The 19964-nt window shown below is 48.8% G+C and overlaps 1 protein-coding gene across 1 annotated transcript in view; it reads left to right on the plus strand.

Annotated features, from left to right (window-relative positions):
• Nucleotides 1-2108: 2108 nt before the first annotated feature.
• Nucleotides 2109-19964, plus strand: part of Mvb12b (multivesicular body subunit 12B) — a 165627-nt gene continuing 147771 nt past the window's right edge. The window contains exons 1-2 of the mRNA XM_005346015.3: nucleotides 2109-2126; nucleotides 13342-13464. Coding sequence (XP_005346072.2) covers nucleotides 2124-2126; nucleotides 13342-13464 — 126 coding nt within the window. The 5' untranslated portion in view covers nucleotides 2109-2123. The remainder of the gene's footprint in view (nucleotides 2127-13341; nucleotides 13465-19964) is intronic.

Below are 19964 nucleotides of genomic sequence, written 5' to 3' on the forward strand. Positions count from 1 at the left end.
CGGGAGGGCGGCCTCCGCCAGGCGCGGTGCTGCAGGCTCCCGGGGCTCCGGCTCGGCCTTGAGGCTGGAGCGAGCTGGGGACTCGAGTGGCAGCCCCGCTCCGAGGGTGGAGCCAGGTGAGGGGCGACAGGCTTCACGGGGGCACACGCTGGGGACAGTTCCCTGGACTCGCTTGGCCTGGGGTCCGGCTCTCTGCTGTCACGTGGGTGCGGTTGAGCACGCACCTGACCCTCAGGCATCATTACCTGGGGGTACCCAAACTGTAGGGCACCTGTCTACAAGGTGACCAGCCATCCAGAAAGCACGGTGGGCTTGTTGATGCAACCTCCCCTTGCAATAAGGGCAAGTGAGGCCTAAAGGGGCTGCTTGGCACAGCACCAGGGACCACATCCTCAGAGACAGGAACTGTGAATGAGGTAGACCCAGGAGCATCTTTGTTTCCTTTGTCTTCAGCACACAGCTGTCCCTGAGTTATCAGCCTATCTCTCTTCTGTGCCCTGACCCCCGGGACCTGTTCAGTAAGACAAGGGAGAAAACGACAGGCAGGCCCAAGGCAAATGACCATTGCCCCTTCTCCCTGCCCTCACGTGAGACCCAGAGCGCCTGAATTTCAGCCACATTGGCAGACAGAAGGCAGGGCTCCTCTTTCAGGGCCTTTGTCTCTAGTGGTGCCTTCTTGGAGAGAATGTTTCCCGACAGCTGGCTGGATCCTGTCTCCTTTTACCAGGACTGCCAAATCTTATCAGTTGCCTTAGAAAAGTTAGAAGATAAGCCCCGGAGAATCCTATAGTAAATGACAAACTCCGAGTAGGCGGGGGTTAGTTACCAGAGATGGTGGCACCTTTCTTGCCAGCTGGAAAATCACTTGGGGGTGCTTTGAGGAATTGTGCCACACTCAGTGTTTAAGTGAGTCTCTGAGAATCGGGGCTTCTGCAAAGGCTTGGTCACCAAGACCCATGGAGGTTGATTGACTGTGGTGGCTGGTTCATTGAATATAATAGCATCACCTTGTCTCCTTCTCATCGTCCCTCCCTTTCTCTGGTACTGTGTCCCTGATACAGGCTAGCGACCTTTACTGTGCCTATGTTGGTGGACCTTGACCACTTCAAGACTATTTTACTAAGGTTAAATCGGGCTTTAGAATGAGACCCTGCCTGTGTCTGGCTTTTTTTTTTTTTTTTAATGTGCTGCCATTTCCTGGTATGTAGACCGAAGCTAATGAGTCTGTCATAGGGTTCTGGTGGGTAGAAATGAAGTGTTGCATGAGAAGCTAACATAGGGCCTGCCTTGGTGTGGTGAGTTACCAGTAAAAGCAGTTAGTAACCTTCCAGGGGCCCAGGATCAAACCTGTGCAAATGGGTGAGCTCAGCCACTGCGCTCTGTCGGCTAGCCCAGTTAGCAGTTACTGTTAGACATTTGGTTACTTAGTTTATTTTCGAGTGCCTGTTTGCGGGCATAAGAACGACCTTCTCAGGGCAATAGGAAGCTATTGGTATAGTGATTCGGCTTGAGTCTGAGGGCTCCGGTTGAGTTTTGACCCACTCTTTAGACCGTAGGTGACCCTAGTAAAGCCCTCTTTCTTTCTGCAATCCCCATTTTCTTAATTGTAAAAGTGGCTTACAAATAATACTTACCCCATAAGGATCATCAATCAGGAAGGCACTTGACCTTTCAAGAGGTGGAGAGCCTCATGAAAATTAAGTGCGAGCCAGCACTCAGCAGATGCTTGCATGATTTGCTGCTGGGGTCAGGCCCCACCAGAAAAAGAATTCAGGGATATCTTGACTTTGTACGTGTCACAAGACCACGTGGCCATGTGAACGCAATGGCTGAATGCCCTCTCAACGCTTGAGGAGTAAGGGAGAGTCCCAACATTGAGTTTCTGTCCATGTCATGGCAGAGCTGCCTGAGGGCATCAGAAGCCACGTGGTGTGGGTCCCTCTGCTGTGGCCATCTAGGAGTGCTCCGTGCTTCAGTCCAAGAGCAGTGGCCTCACCACACAGCCACACAGTGATGGCGCTGGAGTTGAGGACGGGAAGTGTCAAGTGCTGTTGGGACGAGGAAGGTGGCGAATGGCCGCATGGCTGGGTGTGGTTGGCTGAGGACACGGTTACTGGCTGTGGATGGTGAGCAGAGCCCTCTTTGGCAGTTGGTGGTGCGGGGCCACTGGATGCCTACAGCAAACGGCTTTCTGTCTCTGGAGCTCTCCTCAACCCTCACCTTACTGTGCTGCCCCAGGGAACTGTGGTTTCCCAGTGCTGTCTGCAGAGCAGGGGTTTAAGTCAGTCCCTCACTCTAGCTGCCTGGCAGGAGAGCCACCAACCGCAGGGTGTGTGACATCACCTCCCTTGTCCTGGACACCCTGTGGGCAGTAAACACTAAACGGTTTAGTTGACACACTCCTGGCGAGATGCTAAGCTTGTCCTGGCAGAAATATGAGAGCCCCATGGGCCCAGATCCCAGGGCCACATACAGGAGCTCAGTATCTCAGCTTCTCTGGGGAAGGAGGACCCTCTATTGCCTTCTAGCTTACTTAGTAAAAACAGTGTGTTCCTGTATTCTTTTTATCTATAGATACAGGCATGTGTGCGTATGCCACATCCACTCTTTAAAAAAATTAAAAAACTAGATACTGACAGAATGTTCCAAAGAGTGCCCCTATGGCCCGTAAAGGAGAGCAGTACGTGATCTTTTTAAAGATGAGCTTTGTGCCTGATAGCAGGTGAGGTGGCGTGTGTGGAGGTCAGAGGACAGCTGCAGGAGTTGGTTCACTCCTCCCACCATGTGGGCCCTGGGATCAAACCCCTGTCAGCAGACTCAGTAACAAGTTCCTTGAGCTGGTGAACCGTCGTCCTGGCCCATATGAAAGTCTAAGATTTATTTTTATTTTAAATTATCTGTATGGGTGTATAGGCATGTATACATGCGTGCAGGTACTCATGGAGGCCAGAAGAGGGGGTTGGAGCCCCTGGAGCTCGAGCTCGAGCTGGAGGGGGGTTGTGAGCCAGCCAACACAGGTGCTGGGAACCAAATGTGGGTCCTCTGCAAGAGCAGTACACTGTCTTAACCCCTGAGCCATCTTTCTAGTCCCATACATAAGTTCTTAATGAGCCAAGCCAGCCTGTGAAGTTTATGGAAATGCAGACTCCAGGGCTTCATTTCCAGACTTTACTGAGGCAGAATGTCCAGGAAAGGGACCCCAGAACCTGCACACTTAGTAAGCTCATTTGGAGTGTTCTATGTCTGCTGAGATCTGAGACCCACAGTTCTAGACACTTAGAAAATTGTTAAGTGGGAACAGCAACAACTTTACCAACTTAGCCAGGGGCAAGTGTATAGATCGGTGGCAGTAACTAGGACATAGTTGTGCAACTGATCTGTGGAACTTCTCTCTCTCTCTCTCTCTCTCTCTCTCTCTCTCTCTCTCTCTCTCTGTGTGTGTGTGTGTGTGGAGGTCAGAGGTCAGCCTCAGGTGCTATTCCTCAGAACCTTCCGCATTGTTTTTTGAGGCAGGGTCTCTCGTTGGTCTGGGTTTATGATAATTGGCCAGGCTGGCCTAGGCTGTCCAGAAAGCTTCCTATCTCTGTCTCCTCAGCACTGGGATTACAAGCATGGGTTACCATTTCTGGCTTTTTATTTATATATTTATTTATTTAAAAATTTATTTTACGTGTATTTATTTTGCTTTGTATGTATGTCTGTACACTGTGTGCATGCCTGGTGCCCGTAGAGGATGGAAGAAGGTATCAGCCTGAAACTGGGGTTGCAGATGGCTGTAAGCCAACATGTAGATCCTTTGGAAGAGCAGCTAGTGCTCTTTACAGCTGAGCCATTTGTCTAGCACCACCCACCCACCTCCATCTGACTTTTTGTCTTGAGTTCTGGGGGCTGAACTCGGGTCATCCTGTATTTTCAAGGCTGAATCATTTCTCCAGACCTAATTGCTAGACTTTTTTTTTTGGCTTGCAAAATTGAAATCATTAAACAACTCCCCATGTCCCTTTTTTACGGCTTCTGGCAGCCTCCATTCCACTTTCTGTTTCCCTGAGTAAGACTGTGCTGGGAGCCTTATGGACTGGAATGCTGCTATGTGTAACTTTTTCTGGCTGCCTTATTTTACTTAGCACAATATCCTCACAGTTTGTCACGTTACGGTGTGGGTCAGATTTTCCCTCCTTTTGAGGGTTGAATGAACGTTGATTGAACATATTGATTGTATTTTATTTGCCCATTCATCATGTTTTGGCCATTGAATAAGGCTGCTCTGACTCTGGTTTCAATTCTTTGTGGTATATAGCTAGAAATGGATCATATGGAAACTTTTTTGTTTGTGTGTTTGTTTTTTGATTTTTTGGTTTTTTTGAGACAGGGTTTCTCTGTGTTATGGAACTAGCTCTGTAGACCAGGCTGGCTTCAAACTCACAGAAATCCGCTTGCTTCTGCCTCCTGAGTATAAGACAGTTTTCACTGTGGTTGTGTTTTAACTTGCATTTTCAATGGACTTCCTAGTTGAGCATCTTTTCCTGTGCCATGCACAGTCCATGTGTTGCTCACCCATGGAGAAATGTTTGTTCTCAACACTAAATACACAGGTTAAAGAAAGAATATTAAGAGCTGCAAAGGAAAAAGGCCAAGTAACTTATAAAGGTAAACCCATCAGACTTACACCTGACTTCTCTACGGAAACTATGAAAGCCAGAAGGTCCTGGATAGAGGTACTTCAGAAGCTAAGAGACCATGGATGCAAACCCAAACTACTATACCCAGCCAAGCTACTGTTCACTATCAATGGAGAAAACAAGACATTCCAGGATAAGAACAAATTTAAACAATACGTAGCCACAAATCCAGCCCTACAGAAAGTAATAGAAGGAAAATCGCAACCCAAGGAACCCAACATTGCCAACACTGCCTACAATAACTCAGGCATCTAGCGACCCTTCACCAGCACATCTCAAAGAAGGGAGACACACAAACTCTACTACCAAAAACAATAAGAATAACCGGAGAAATGTTTGTTCTCTTTTTCCCACTAACAAACGCGTGAGTTGACTTTTGTTGAGCTGTTGTTCTTCATAGGACCCCTCATCACTTATCTATGAGCAGATATAGTTGACAGATATCTTCCCCCAGCCTTTGAATTGTCTTTTTACTCTGTTGATTGTGTCCTCTGATGCAATTCTGATTGTTTTATTCACACAATAATTACATAGAGAAAATGTATCTACTACTCCGGCTTCATGTGGTGAAAACTCAGGCCTGGGTTGAATGATTTGTGTAGAGCCACACAGCTGTGAGTGTCTGAGCGTTGGCTGTCATTCTGGTCTGACTTGAAAGCTGTGTCTTCTCCATTACTATGCTCTGCTGGCCATCCTACACTGACTTATAACATAAGGGGGCCTGGGAGATTTGAAGGAACTCGTGTAGGTGGGAGAAACATAGCTGAGTCCTGGCATACTTTGCTTCAGACCGCTGGCTTGCCTTGGCCTTGGAGCTGCACCTTATCCTATGGACTGGACAACAGTGTCGTTTTCCTTTTGTTTTGTTTTTTGAGACATTTCTCTGTGTAGCCCTGGCTGTTCTGAAACTCACTTTGTAGACCAAGTTGGCCTCAGACTCACAGAGATCCGCCTGCCTCTGCCTCCCGAGTGCTGGGATTAAAGGTGTGCACCATACCTGGCACCATTTTTTAAAAAATTGTGTTTAGTTGGACTTGGTTTGTTTGTTTTGACATTTCATAAACTTTTTTTCAGAGCCCATCTGCTGCTTGCTGTGCCCCCAGAAGTCGCTCTTTGTTCATACCATTGTGTCTTTGTCAATGTCTTCGAAACTTGTACCATCCCCACTGTCTGTTTTCTAGGGAGACAGCTCTTCCCTCTAAAGGAGGTGCCCCCTCATTTGCAGCCCCTTGCCTTGGGGAGATTCTCTGCAGCCTGGGTTCACATCTCGTCTGTTGCCGCCACTCAGCATTGTAAAGCTTCTCCCAGTTCGCATTGTCCAGCCTACCCCAGACCCAGAGCGTGGGTCGGGAGTGAGGTTGCTGTTGATGGACAAGCTCCTTAGGACAGTCTCCCTGCAGCCAGCTGGGACAGCTTTAGCCCCTGCAAGGCCCTCATCCATCACCATTGCATTGAGATCCACTTTAGAAAAGTCTAGAAGACTGCAGGGTTTCCTCCCTCCACAGGTATGTACCTCTGTGGTTGAGGTTGTCCTTCAGGACATCAGTGACCCTGCCTGGGGTCCCATCAGAAGGGGACAGATAAGTTTGTTTCTACTGCAGTCTCCTTAATCCAGTGAAACTTGGGCAGTATTTGAGAAGGCAAGAACCTCGTTCATTCATTCTTTATCCATATGTAGGCCATGTATTGAGCACCTAGTATGAGCATGGCTCTGTGGTACACTTAGCACACCTTTGAACAGTATGAGGAAAGTGCATAGTCTGAGTGTGCATGCATCTTTGTTCACACTTGTTCTCATGAGCATATGAGTATGATAAAACCACCTGCTAAGGATGATATTAGATCTTTGGGTGCTGGCACCTGTCTGGATGTGTAACTGGAGAAGGCTCAGGAAAATTTGAGGGATGCCTGGGATGTTGAATAGCAGGGTAGGGTGAGCTAGAAGCTGAGTACTCTTGGCTGACCTGTGATGAGAGGGAGAGGCTGGGGAACCCATTCTGAGATTCTTCTCAAAGGAGGGTCACCTTCAAGTTCGTTCCGTCTTATTCATTCATCATTTTCTTATCAAACATGTAATAAGGGCCTGCAATGGGGTTCTTGAACTGCAGGTGGTGACCAGCTGTTTGATCAGCTGGGATCCAGTGAGAATGCAGCTTCTTAGGCTCCTTGCCCAAGTCCCTGGCAGCCCTCTGGAGTCTGTTTCTAGTATAGGGCTCAGGGCTGTCGGTATTAGCAGCTACCCAGGAGGCACTCCTGCATCCAAGCTGCCATCAGAAAATCAGAAGACCCCTGCTGCCAGATGTAGGAGAATATCCTTTGTCCTAGCTCTCCACAGATGTCTGCCCTGTTAGGGGGGAGGCGGAAGATTGTGAGCCAGGTTGGGGGTGTCAATGGGATATGCAGGTGAAGTCGGCTAGTAGGTTACCAGATACACCCCTGAGTCTTAGGAGAGAACCGGAAGGCTCTTGTGGAAGCTGTCAGCTGTCAGATGGACTGATTAGACTGATGAATGTCCTAGAGAAACACTCAAGATGGGAAAGCCAGAAAGGATACGGGCTGTAAGGTAACACGGCATTTCTCCTCCACTTACACTGGCCATCAGACAGCGGTGTGACTCATTAATACTGTGGCATAAACATAAAAGGATCCTTGTTCCTGGGACCTCCTAGGATGATTGTGTTTGCTGGGCATTTTCCTCTATTGGGATCTCTAATATGGCACCACCAGTCTAGACTCGATGGTAATGGACATGATCAGCCCTGATTTCCTGTGATCATAAACCAGGCAGAATGAGACTCACCTGTGTCCTAGTGGATTCTGCCTTCCAGCTGGGTTCCAGGGCTGTGTAGAGTGGGTTCCAGGACATGTGTACAACCTGCTTCTGGGCTGTGTAGAGCATGTTCTTTAGCGGCTTTGTCTGGGTAGTGGCTGGGAAGCTCCATCCTACATTCGTGTGCTTTATGAGAACTACATGTGGTCTTCAGATGACTAATATAAATCTGAGAACGGTCTGATTGAACTGATGCATTTGTGTACCAGAATCTTCTGTTAGGAAAAACTCAGCTTTCCTGGGGGAAAAGGAAGGGCTCACCATTGTTTCCTAGCTGGAAAATTCTGTGTCCCAGGAGAGCTTAGAAAAAAATTTGTCATCATTTCTGGTATCAGAACAGCCCTCCCCATAGTCAGTGGCCTGCTGCCTCGACTGTCCAACAGCAGTGGCCCAGGGATTTGACTTCTGATGGTCACCAACTTAGCTGTGCATAGACCAAGGGTCAGGTAGAGCAGGTCCTCTGTGGGGCTCCCCAGCAGATGCCTCTCAAGTGTGCACCATCCCTCTCAGGGACCTGATTGCTGGCCCCACTCTGTCCTGGGTGCTGCATGGTGGTGGTCTCCGCTTGAAGCCTCCACGTGGGGCAGGTTTTTGTACTTCTGTTCTGTATGGTGTGGTGTGTGATGGGGAGGTCCAGCCATAGTCTACCTTCTCCAGGATAGGGCTGTGTCCTTTTTCTCTTCCTTGCAGAAAGATGCTGATGCTTAGGAGGTCCCAGAGATGACCCTACCACTGGGAAAGAGTTGCAGAGTCCTCCCTGTCTGAGGACACCTGGTTGTAGTAGCAGCTTCACTGGGGAAAGAGTTTGCCCTTGTGCAGCAGGATATAGGTAGACAGTTTGTGTTTTTGATGCCCTTGAGCTTGGACTCCAAGCAAGCTGAACACAGTTCATCCTTCTGCGGGGACTTAATTAACCCACTGATTTTTGCCATTTCAATTAGTCAGCCAGTTTAACCTGCCCCCCCCCCCCCAATACTTTGAAATTACTCTTTCCAGAAGATATGTGATCATGCTGGCGCTGCTTCTGAGCAGCCTTGCCCATGCTCTCTGCGGGGAGGCCAGGATGGCAGGGAGGCCAGGCCTCCTTTGAAGGCAGCAGCTCCTGCCCCCTGCAGTCCTTGCTCTGGAAAACACTTTAAACTCCCCAGCCCACTCCCCACTGCTGGAAGGCCTCTGTGGAGGGGCTGTGTGTTGTTAACTGGGTTTTGATTTCAGTACTGGAGTTGATAAAACGAGATAAACCCCAGGCTCACTAAGGCTGTGGAAATTAAACAGAGATGATATCAAAGTTCCCCTGAGTTTTCAGCGTGCTGCAGGCGCTTCACTGGGGCTGGAGGCAGCCTTTGATTCTGAAACAATGAGCAGCATCAGTTAAACCAAGAACTGCTGACTTTTAGGGATTATGTGCATGGTTGTGGTAATTCTTTGATCAGCTACAAGGGAGCAGTGGCGTCTGCCCACTACACTGTGAAGGGGCACCATAGTTAAAGCTCATTTCCCTGTGAGCCTGGGATGACAGTGTTGTTGAGGTGCCACGCTGTGGGGGGGGGGGGCAAACCTCCTCCTGGCCATCTTCCTTTGTAAACACATCTAGCATGGCGTGGAGGGGGGAAGACCCCCTCGCTTGAAAGACCAGCCTCAACTCACCTTGTGCTGTGCGTGCACACACTCTTGCCTCGCTCTCTTGTCTCGGAGAGTTCTCTCAGGGAAACAGGAACAGATGCTTGGAGCAGGGCTCTGCAGCCCTCAGCCTGGGAATGATCTGACAGACACCGTGTGCCCCCACTCAGGAGAAGTCACTAGGGACGATATCTGATGGCTTGGAAGGTTACACGTGGAGAAGAGCTCAAGGTCACTGTCACCACGTGCCCAACCCTGAACTTCCTTACCTGGCCTGTGTTGAGAACCCACTAAGTTTCAGATTGGCTCAGTATCTGCCATCTAATCACCCAAATAGGGGGGCACTCTGGCTTTCCCTGTGGACACCTTTCTGCGGCTGTAGCTGGACGGCACAGGCTTGCCTCTGGCTCCCTTCCTCCAGGTTAGCCATGCTGCTGTGCTTGGTAATGGAGCCCCTGTGTGCTGTGGATCCTGCCCGCACTAGGCCATAGATCAACCCATTCCCCCGTGCCGAGCTCAGGGCTCCCTCATTAGGCCTGAATTTACCTCTGTCCTACACAAACATGGTCTTAGCTCATTTTTATTGTTGTAAATTATTTATGAGGGGAATGTTGAATCTCGAAACTGAGGTGTGAGGAAAATTAATCCCAGGTTACTTTTATCTTTCTGTACTTTCTTCCCCTTTGCTTGACTTATTGAGCTATGGCCAGAGAAAGAAGCGCTTTGGCATTTTAAAATATAATTAGTGTTGAGTCTGCTTTCCCTTTCGGGCAGGATGTTGGTCTCTGTGCAGTGAAACAGCACAGGCTAGACTGAGGAGGATGCGCAGCTGCCGGCTGCCGGGCTATGGGAACAAGCCTCAGTTTTCCCTTATTCAGAATAAGGCTAGCTTGGTGGGCCTCCTGCTCGGAGGTGAGTTTCAGCCAACTTGCGGAGTTCTGTACAAACTTAACAGGGATTTGTTCACACGACTGAGGAGCCACTTAGTGGGACAAGAGTTGCTGCAGGGAGGCCTTTTGTATTTACCCTGTCACTTCCTACCTGGCAGGTCAGTGATGTTCTTAAATACATGCTCCCTTGCTCTCCCGCTATTAGGCTCACATTCGTGGCCCCTCTTCTTCCTGTCAGAGGCCTGGCCCACGACCCTGGTGGCAGGGTGCTGTTCTGCTCCTGCGCCTTCCCTTCTGGCGGGAGGCTCCAAGCAGCCTGAGGAAACTTGGAGTGCAGGTTGATAAATGGCCTTTTGTTAGGAGGTCAATCGAAGTGATGGCAGAGATGCTGTTAAAAGTAATTTGCAGTCAGAAATATGTAATTCAGGGCAAGCCACTCTGAGCGATGGCCTCTGCCGTGGATATCTTGGGCGTTTCTCATTAAGAGGCCCCGTGCCTGGTGGTGGCCATGCCCCACCGCCAAGTGGAACAGCCTCTGCAACAGCCATTTGTCTCCAAGGCACAAAGACTGCCCTGATCCCCAGGGCACAGGAACTCGGCAACCAGGGGAGAGAGGCAGAGGCGGGGGGGGGGGGGGGGAGGCACGGAGATGACTGCTGCCCTGGCCAGACCTGCTGTGGGCTTGGCCAGGCTGGGCTCCTGCGCTTTGAGGCCCAGCTCTTTGTCCGCTTTAGTTGGAGGCCGTCTGCAGCCATTTTGGAAACTGCTGCTGGGTGCCTCCTCGGGTGCATTGTGGGAGCAGTATTTCCCCTTGCAAGTACACTCGTCTGCCTGCAATTGGCAGTATGTGTCAAATAAGAGAACCCCTGTCGTCGTGCCTTGTGGAGGGCTTTGCCACCCCAGACCGTGCATCTCCCAGCCAATGAGATCTTCCTTGTGTGCCCCCTAATCTCTGTCTCCCTTCCCTTTTCCATCCTTCTCCTTCCTTTCATTTCTTTTTCTCGTTTTCATTCTCTGTCCCTCTTTCTCTTTTATAGTAAAGGCAGTAGTATTTAAATTTTTTTGTTTCACATGTTTTTTATTAAATTCACAGCATGATATTTAACACTGGCAGGATTCGTACATTCTGCTAATGAGTTGCTAATTGCAAAGCATTTTTGGTAACCAACAGCAGGTACCAATATTTTGCAAACTGCAGCCTTGTGGTTTTTATGTTCCCCATAATACAGGATTTTTCAGGGGCAGAGGCATTTTGTTTAGTGATTTGCTCTGGATTGGGCAGGTGCAGGTATTTAACCCTAAACCCATATTGGGGTCACACATGTGGAATCACTCGGTAAATATTTGCTTAATACCTACTGGGTGTAAGTGCACTAAGCCCCGCGCTGTTAGAGATGAAACTTGCTAGACAATGAAAATTGGAACTGGGAAAGAATATGGTGGTGTGGCATGTCTCCACCTTCTGCCCTCGGCTGTTGGAAGCTGGTTTTTGGTATAAGCCAATAAAATATAACTCTGTAACTCGGCTAAGAAGGTAGAGGTGCCGGGCACTGCCAAACCCTCTTGAGAAACAAGTCTGTTTCTGGGGTGTTTTGTGGGTTCTGCTGACTAAATGGGTGACCTGCGTAGTATTTTGGTGGTTCCTGTGGGGCAGGCTCACTTGGGGTGGCCAGTGCCATCTGCCTCCTGCTGCCTCCTTAGGCAGGATGTTTGGTTTGCTTTTGAAACTGTAGCCAGCGTTGAGAGCACTGCAGCCAGTGGGACTTAATTGCTGTAGAGTGAGGTGGGATTTATTTGTTCTTTTCCCACTGCCCGCCCAGTAAAAGTCCTGCATCAGGTGTTGCTCTTTATATTTGGTTTCGGGGCAGGGACACTGAGCCACGCTGCTCTCCACACTGCGTCAGCCTCCTCCGCTGGTCCAGCGCAGAAGCAGCGAGCAGCAGAGTAGTAATTCCAGATCCCTTCTTTTCATCCAAGTGACCAGTGAGAATTAGGATCGCTTCTGACCCAGGGGTGGCTGAACTAGACAAAGAAATGGGCCAGACCTCTAGTACGTGGTGCCTCCTAGTTCTGGCCCAAGCCAGGCCCCATGTGTTCTTAAGCCTTCCAGTCCACATGCTTTTCTTCTGGGCACCTACTGTGTGCCATGGACCTCTCCGGGCCCTTTCATATCCTTCTGCACCTACTGTGTGTCATGGTCCTCTCCGGGCCCTTCTTTTATATCCTTCTGGGTACCTACTGTGTGCCATGGACCTCTCCGGGCCCTTTTATATCCGTCTGCACCTACTGTGTGTCATGGTCCTCTCCGGGCCCTTCTTTTATATCCTTTTGAGCACCTACTGTGTGTCATGGAGCTCTCCGGGTCCTTCTTTTATATCCTTCTGGGCACCTACTGTGTGTCATGGAGCTCTCTGGGTCCTTCTTTTATATCCTTCTGCACCTACTGTGTGTCATGGTCCTCTCCCCGCCCTTTTATATCCTTCTGCACCTACTGTGTGTCATAGTCCTCCCCCGGCCCTTCTTTTATATCCTTCTGCACCTATTGTGTGTCGTGATTCTCTCTGGGCCCTTCTTTTGTATCCTTTCTCTTAGTTTTTTTCAACAGCTGGGGAGTGGATCAAGACCTCATTTTACAGTTGAGGAAAAGCAGGGGCTCCCAAGGTTTAACTTCTTGTTTAGACACTAACTTGTAAATACCGAGTCCAGAGCCCCATGCCCCAAATGCCTTCTGTGGTTTTGGAGCTCGTTAAGTTGTCTACTAAATGACTAGTTGTCTGGATAGGCTGTACGTTTGGAAGCCTAGCCCCATATGGGGGCACTTGAGACTTTGCTAGGGGTGGCTCGTCCAGTATTGGTCCCTGTTCAGAAATCAGACAGTTGGGAGTAGAATTAGGAATAATGTGATGTTGGGCAGGTAGTTCAGTGGGTAACATGCTTGTCTGTCCTACATAAAGCCCTGGGTTCCATTCTGAGTGCCGTATAAAACTAGATGTACATACCTGTAATATGAGCACTTGGGAGGAGACAGGAGTTCAAGACCGGCCTGGACTATAAGGTCCAGGAGTTCAAGACCGGCCTGGACTATAAGGTAATGTACTTTGGGGTTTGAATTGAAATTACCTCCTGGGAGCAGACGGGAGCCCTCAGCATTCCACGCTAGCAGCTTGAGGTGTGGTGAGTGAATTCTTAATCTGAGTTCAGGGTCAGATAAGGCCCTGGTGAGGAATGTAAACAGCTGCAGGATTCTGTCTACAAGGCTGCCCTCAGTCGTGTTAAATGCCGAGTTTGAATTTTGTGCTCTCTGTTTCCTTTTCCAAACCAGGACCAAGCCACCATGCCTGAAGTCAAAGAGCTCTCAGAAGCCTTACCAGAGACGCCGATGGACCCCATCACAGGAGTGGGGGTGGTGGCTTCCCGGAACCGAGCCCCAACAGGCTATGATGTGGTAAGACACAGAGCCAGCTTGTTGGCTCTGCTCTCTGTCTAAGAACCTGTCCTTGGGTGGAAGAACTAGAGTGACCAGAAGAGGAAAGGCACAGCCAGAGGAGGCAGCCATGAGTGCGGGAATGATTTCCTGACCTTGGCCATAACTGGCTTTGGGTTATTTTTCACCCTTTTATTAGACCCATTAATGTCTAAAGTCACTTCTCGTTTTGATGCTTCATGAAAAGGATTTAGGGAAGACCTTGGGGTTGTCTTGTATTATCCCAGCAGTGTGAATGTTCTGAGCATGTTGTCCTTGGCCATAGCTGGAGCCTGTGCAGGGCTCTCCATTGTTGGGGCCAGTAATCAGGTAACTCTTTGTCATGGGGCTGTCCTGTGCCTCAGAGTCTATGTGCAGCACCCTTGACCTCTACTTAGTTGAGGTGAAGAACACCCCAGATGTTTCTAGGTGTTCCCCAGGGAAGTGTGGTGAGCAAAATCAGTCCCCACTGAGAACCTCAGGTCCTCGCTGCAAAAAGAGGAACCCATTAAAAACAACAACAAAGAACTCCCCTTCCTGAGTGAGTGAGATGCTTGGGATGAGAGCAGGCTCTTTTTTTTTTTTTTTTTTTTTTTTTGGACAAAGATTTGCATCTGGCCTGTCCCCTGTCTTCAAAGCTCAGTTAGAATGTCTGTCTTTCCATAAAGTAGAATCATTAGGTATGGCTTTGTCCCTTAGAACTCCTGGGGAAGCTAATCAAAATGCCCCTGATGGGAGAAGCCGAAGTGTGTTTTGATGAATTGGGTCTGAGATGCACATGGTGCATCAGGCAGGGCTGGGGGCTCCTAGTCTGCTGGTGGACCGTCCAGGCCCACTGCGTGGATTGCAGGAGGCTCAAGCCCCAGGCCCGGGTCTCACATCTTCCTGCTCTTCTCTGTCTATCAGTATCTGTAGCATTCTGGCTGCCCCTTTGGAGTCACTCAGACCACTTGGCTAGTGGGCACCAGATGACCTTTGGTAGTTTGGCTTTCTGGAAGTCTCCTGAAGGCTGACAGGGGCACAATCTATCCCTGTCATTTTCTTCTAACATCTAGCTCAGGGCAGGAGAGCATGGTGTCAAATGAGTGAAATTAATAAGCACATTTCACCATCGTGTCGCACCATGCATTTTAGTGGAAGGTGAGCAGGGCAAGAGGCTGTGCTAGCGCCTGTAATTACCCAGGCTGCACGCGACCCTGGGCTCCTCTAAGAGCTCTTTCCAGGAGAGGGGCGTATTCCTCTCTTCTCTTGCCTTTGGCCTCTTATGAGATAAACATCTCATTCCCAAGAGCCGTGAGTTCAAGGGGGAAAGGTGGAGGGGGCAGGGTGAGAAGAGGCACTTCCCGTTCTTTCATCTGGAGTTCCATATTAAGTCAACAGAAGTGCAGGAATGTTTTGGGAAGGCTCCAAGAACTGACCAGAGGATAAGTAAGCTTGTGGCTGCTAGAGGGTAGACCACTCTCTAGGATTAACCCCTTCCTTCCCTCACACAGTGAGACTCTGACCAGCTTCCTGCTCTTAGTCACCAGATGCTGCTGGCCTCGGGCTGCAGGCTGCCATAGAAAGGCTTTCTAGGTATTGTTGTTGCTTGAGGCTAAAAATGTCCTCAGTTCATTTATAGAAATGTAATTTAATGACTTCCTTTCTCTCTGGATGGACCTGGGAACTGAAGATCATTTATTAACTGTCCCCATTCATTGTCCCCATTTGTGCAGTCTTCTACAAACAGCCTCCTGTTTCTGTCACATGCCCAGGTCTCGGAGGGACAGGCTGATGGAACCTGTCCTCAGAGATTGGGGTGGGTCTCAAGAAAGTGTAGAAAAGGTTCAGAAGCAAGACTGGGTGCAGAGTGAGAGGGAAGTGGGGTGAGAAGACTCAGTGTGGGTGCCTCTGAGGAAGAGTGGGGAGGTGGGAGTGAGGCCTGATGTGCCATCAGGAGCAGCTCTTTCCCGTCAGGAAGGCCGGCAGGTGTCAAGCTGGCCTGGGCACAAATGGGAAAGATTCCAGCGGAGAGAGGGTGCAAGTGGTCAGGGCCTGTCTGACATCCAACTGTCAGAGAATGGTTGGGGGCCCTTTCCGATGTTTGGCTCTCACTTCTTCCTGCTGCTGTGTGCTGGGAAGCCGGCCTTGGTGGTTGGCCTCCGTGCAGTGTGTGAGTTGCCCACCCTCCCTTCCTTCCTTTCAGTAATGTTGAAACTAGTTAGGCAACAAAACATTTCTTCAAAACTGCTGGTCCTGCATAATTTCTAGATGCCCAGTATGTCCCAGGCGTCTTTAGAATCACCCAAGCTGCCAGTGTTTGAAGCATTGGATGGATGTAGGGTGCTGTGGCTACACTGGGACAGAACGGCTCTCCTCTGGGCAGTGGCTGGGTGATTTAGGGATCAAAAGGACACACAGGCTTAAAATTGGAAACTTGCAAATGAGAGGCCAGTTGTCACTCACCAAAGCAGAAAAATAAAAATAAAATGAAAGAAAGCCCACAAAACACAAAACTCTCTGTTCAGCACTGAAGCGGGATCAAGAAGCCTTGTGTGTTTCCAGAATGCTCAAGGACTGAAAACCCTCCAGAGGAGGGGAGCGAGCGCTTGCCTGAAGCCTGTGGTAGACATCAAGTGGAACACGTGAGCCACACCTGTCCCCCTGGACTGACCGGAGCTGCCGCTCAAATCTCTAGAAAGGCCAGGTTGTGGGAGGAGGCCCTGTGAGGGCAGGAGACCTCCAGTCCACAGGTGCTCCTCCTCCTGGGCCACACCTGCAGCAGGTGGGTTTCCTGTGGCTTGAATCTGGGCCACTCCTGTGAACTGTCTGGGGACAGACCTGCTCCTGAGAAGGGGACACACTTGACACTGGGTGTCGGGAGTACAGAGGCCAGCAAGGCTGCCTCAGGAAGTCTGTCAGAAACTGTGGCTTCCTGTGGCTGCGGGGGAGGAGCTGTCTTCTCTTTTGGCCTCTCCTACCCCTATCACCGCCCCCCCCCCCCAGCTTGTTGTGCAATTCCAGGGTCGATCAAAGGCTCACTCAGACAGTTGTGTGTGTGGAGTTCGGACAGTGTCTTGATACTTCCTTCTGCTCACAGAAGTATCTGCTTTACTTTTGCTCAGACTTGCAAAAAACAAATCTCAAATATTTGGCTCGGCAGAGAAATTAATTTTTCTTTTTTAAATTGAAATTTAAGTTCTGAGGTAATTATGGATTTATATGCACTTTAAGAACAAATGCAACCACTCTCAGCCTTTGTCAGGGGGCACAGGTGTGGTGTGTACTTCTGCCCGTGGTGTTTGGAAACGCCAGCATGTTTCAGAACCAGGCCCCCAAGTCTAATGAAATGATCTGTGATCAGTGATCAGGAGCAGGTTGCTCTTGAAAAGATGGTTTTCGGCTCGTGGTTCTCAAGAGGAACAAGCATGTCCTACTGCTGGGCAGAGCCAGGTGGGGAGAGGCCTGGAGAGCAAAGGCAGCATGGGTAAGGGCCTTCGGTGTAGCCTCTGTGGGCAAGGCAGAGGCGGGTAAGCAGACTGCAGCCCATCTAGTATAAATGGTTGTGGGTTTTGTACCACAGCTTTTGACATCTTGACACAAACCAGAGTCATCTGGAAGAGGGACCCTCAACTGAGGAATTGCCTCCATCAGACTGGCCTGTGGGACATTTCCTCTTTCTTTTTTGTTTTTAAAGGTTTATTTATTATTTTTGTTCCTATGTATGTAGAAAAGACTGAATGAATTTCTGTGCTGTTGGTGGAGAGCAGAGACATCCTGAGTTACAGGGGTTGTGAGCTCCCTGTGTGTGAGTGCTGGGCAGTGAGCCTGGGTCCTTGTCAGGATCATTGCAAAGTGCTCTTAACCCCTGAGCATTCTTTCTATTCTGTAGGGGCATATTCTCTCTCTCTCTCTCTCTCTCTCTCTCTCTCTCTCTCTCTCTCTCTCTCGTGTATGTGTATGGGCATTTTGCCTACATGCATGTCTGTGTACCAGGAGGCCAGAGGATGGTGTTGGATCCCCTAGAGCTGGAGTTCCAGATGGTTCTGAACCACCATGTAGGTGCTGGTAATTGAATCTAGTCTTCTAGAAGAGCAGCCCTCAGTGCTCTTAATCACCGAGCCACATCTATCAAGCCCCTGTGGGGCATTTTCTTGATTAATGATTGATGTGAGAAGGCTAAGCCCTCTGTGGGACATGCCACCCTGGGGAGGTGGTCCTGGGTTCTGTTAGAAAACAGGCTGAACAAGCAGTGGCGAGCAAGCCAGTAAGCTGCCTTCCTCCTTGGTCCTTGCTTCAGTTCCTGCCTCCAGGTTAACTTAAATTAACCCATCTACCTTTTGCCTCTGGACTTTTATCTTTCTCTATTTCTGTATATCTTACTTTCCTTCTTTCTCCGTGGCTGCTGTGTAGCTGAGTGGCTAGCCCCTGATGCCCTTCTCTCCTTGTTCTCTTTCTCCTCTTATTCCTCGATTCTTCTATTTATCCTTTCTGCCTGCCAGCCCCGCCTCTCCTTGCTCCTGCTCACTATTGGCCGTTCATCTCTTTATTAGACCATCAGCTGTTTAGACAGGCAAAGAATCACAGCTTCACAGAGTTAAACAAAGGCAGCATAAACAAAACCAACACACCTTCATTAGCCACACGGTATTCTTGAGTGTTTCCTGCATGTGCACTTCATGCTGTGCCACATAGCGTCATGTTTACCACAACAGCACATGTGATCAAGGAAATTCACGAGGAGGAAATCCATATTTACCCATTTTCATTGGCCTTGTTTTTTTCTTTCTGGGTCTGCCTTGTTGTGGAATAACTTTTTGTACACTGTGTATTACTCTGATTGGTTTAATAAAAAGCTAAATAGCCAATAGCTAGGCAGTATTTTGGGGGTAGAGAGGATGCTGGAAAGAAGGCAGAATCACCAGCCAGACATGGAGGAAGTAGGGAGGTGGGATGGACAGTATGCAGATGAGGTAAAGGAGCCTCGGGGCAGCACATAGATGAATAGAAATGGGTGAATTTAACTTATAAAAGCTAGCTAGAAACAAGCCTAAGCTATTGGCCAAGCTTTCATAGTTAAAATTAAGTCTCTGTGTCAGTCTTTGTGAATTCGTGTCCCCAAAAGAAAAGTCTGCCTATACTACCTTTATCTCCTCCTCTTCCCTGAAGGAAATTTCACTGAAAGTAGGATGGCCCTTCTTTCTGGGCACCATGATTTCTAGAGAGCAAAGGCTGAAGACCTTCCTGGGTGACTGCCTCTGGATCCCATGTGCATGTAAATAACCCTTTGCCCATGGTCTGAAGTTAGCCCAATAAACTCAGCAGCCCCCGGGGTGGCCTTACAAGGTGTAGTGCATGTTGTTTCCATCTCCCCAGGGAAGAATTCTCACCACTGTTGCATCTGAAGTGTACTGTTTGGTGAATCGGAGCCCTGGTCTGTGCAGCCATCATCACTTCCCTCTTCTCTTCCTCCCTGACTCCCCCGCCTTCCCCGTGCCCACTGTAGAGAATGTCTGCAGTTCTGGCTTGTCTAAGGAGTGTGTGCAGCTGACCTGAGGTGGCTGTTTGAGTTGTCCCCAGTCTGGGCTGTTCAGAGCAAAGCCACTGTGAACATGCGCAAACTTGCTTTCCTTTCCCGGTGCTTAATATTAAGAATTGGAGTGGCTGTAGCTTTTATGTTTAAGGCAGTGACTTATTCTAGTTAATTTTTTTTGTTTGTTTGTTTGTTTTGTTTTTTTGAGACAAGGTTTCTCTGTAGCTTTGGAACCTGTCCTGGAACTAGCTCTTGTAGAGCAGGCTGGCCTCGAACTTACAGAGGTCCACCTCCCTCTGCCTCCCGACTGCTGGGATTAAAGGTGTGCTCCATCACCACTCAGCCTTCGAGTTAATTTTTATATATGGTTTGATGTGTAGGTCAAAGGTCACTTGTTAGCCTATTGTTTGTTGTGTTATAATCTTTGAAGGTTACCCTTTCTTCAGTGAATTATCTTAACCCTGTTATCTAAAATCAGTTGCTTGGTAGACACTGATTATATTGCTGTGACGTCTGTCTGTCTGTCTGTCAGGCCTTTGGTGACTTCAGCTTTATAGTCATTGTTGAAAGGGGCAGTCCTCAACTCCGCTCCCTTCAGTGGACCTTTCATTGTCCTAGGTCTTTTGACTTTTAATAGACATTAAGAATCCTTACATCAGTGTTCACAAATTTTCTGCTGGGATTATGTTTGAGCTTTTTTAATATATGGGTCAGTTTGCAGGTATTGGACATGTTTATGATTCTGGGTCTTTAGGTCTGTGAATATGGTATTTAAACCTTTTTAAATTTCTGTTACATTTTCTTTTGCAGTGTGCAATTTGTGCAGATCTTTTGTCAAAGTCATCTTTAGTTATCTCATATTTTCTATACTCTTGTAAAATGCTATTTATTTTATTCTCTTTTATAGGAATACAGTTGACTTTTGTAGCTTTCCATCTGCATTCCCATTAAATTGTGTTTTTTTTTTTTT

The sequence above is a fragment of the Microtus ochrogaster genome, chromosome 4 (assembly GCF_000317375.1).
Source record: "Microtus ochrogaster isolate Prairie Vole_2 chromosome 4, MicOch1.0, whole genome shotgun sequence".
NCBI lineage: Eukaryota > Metazoa > Chordata > Mammalia > Rodentia > Cricetidae > Microtus > Microtus ochrogaster.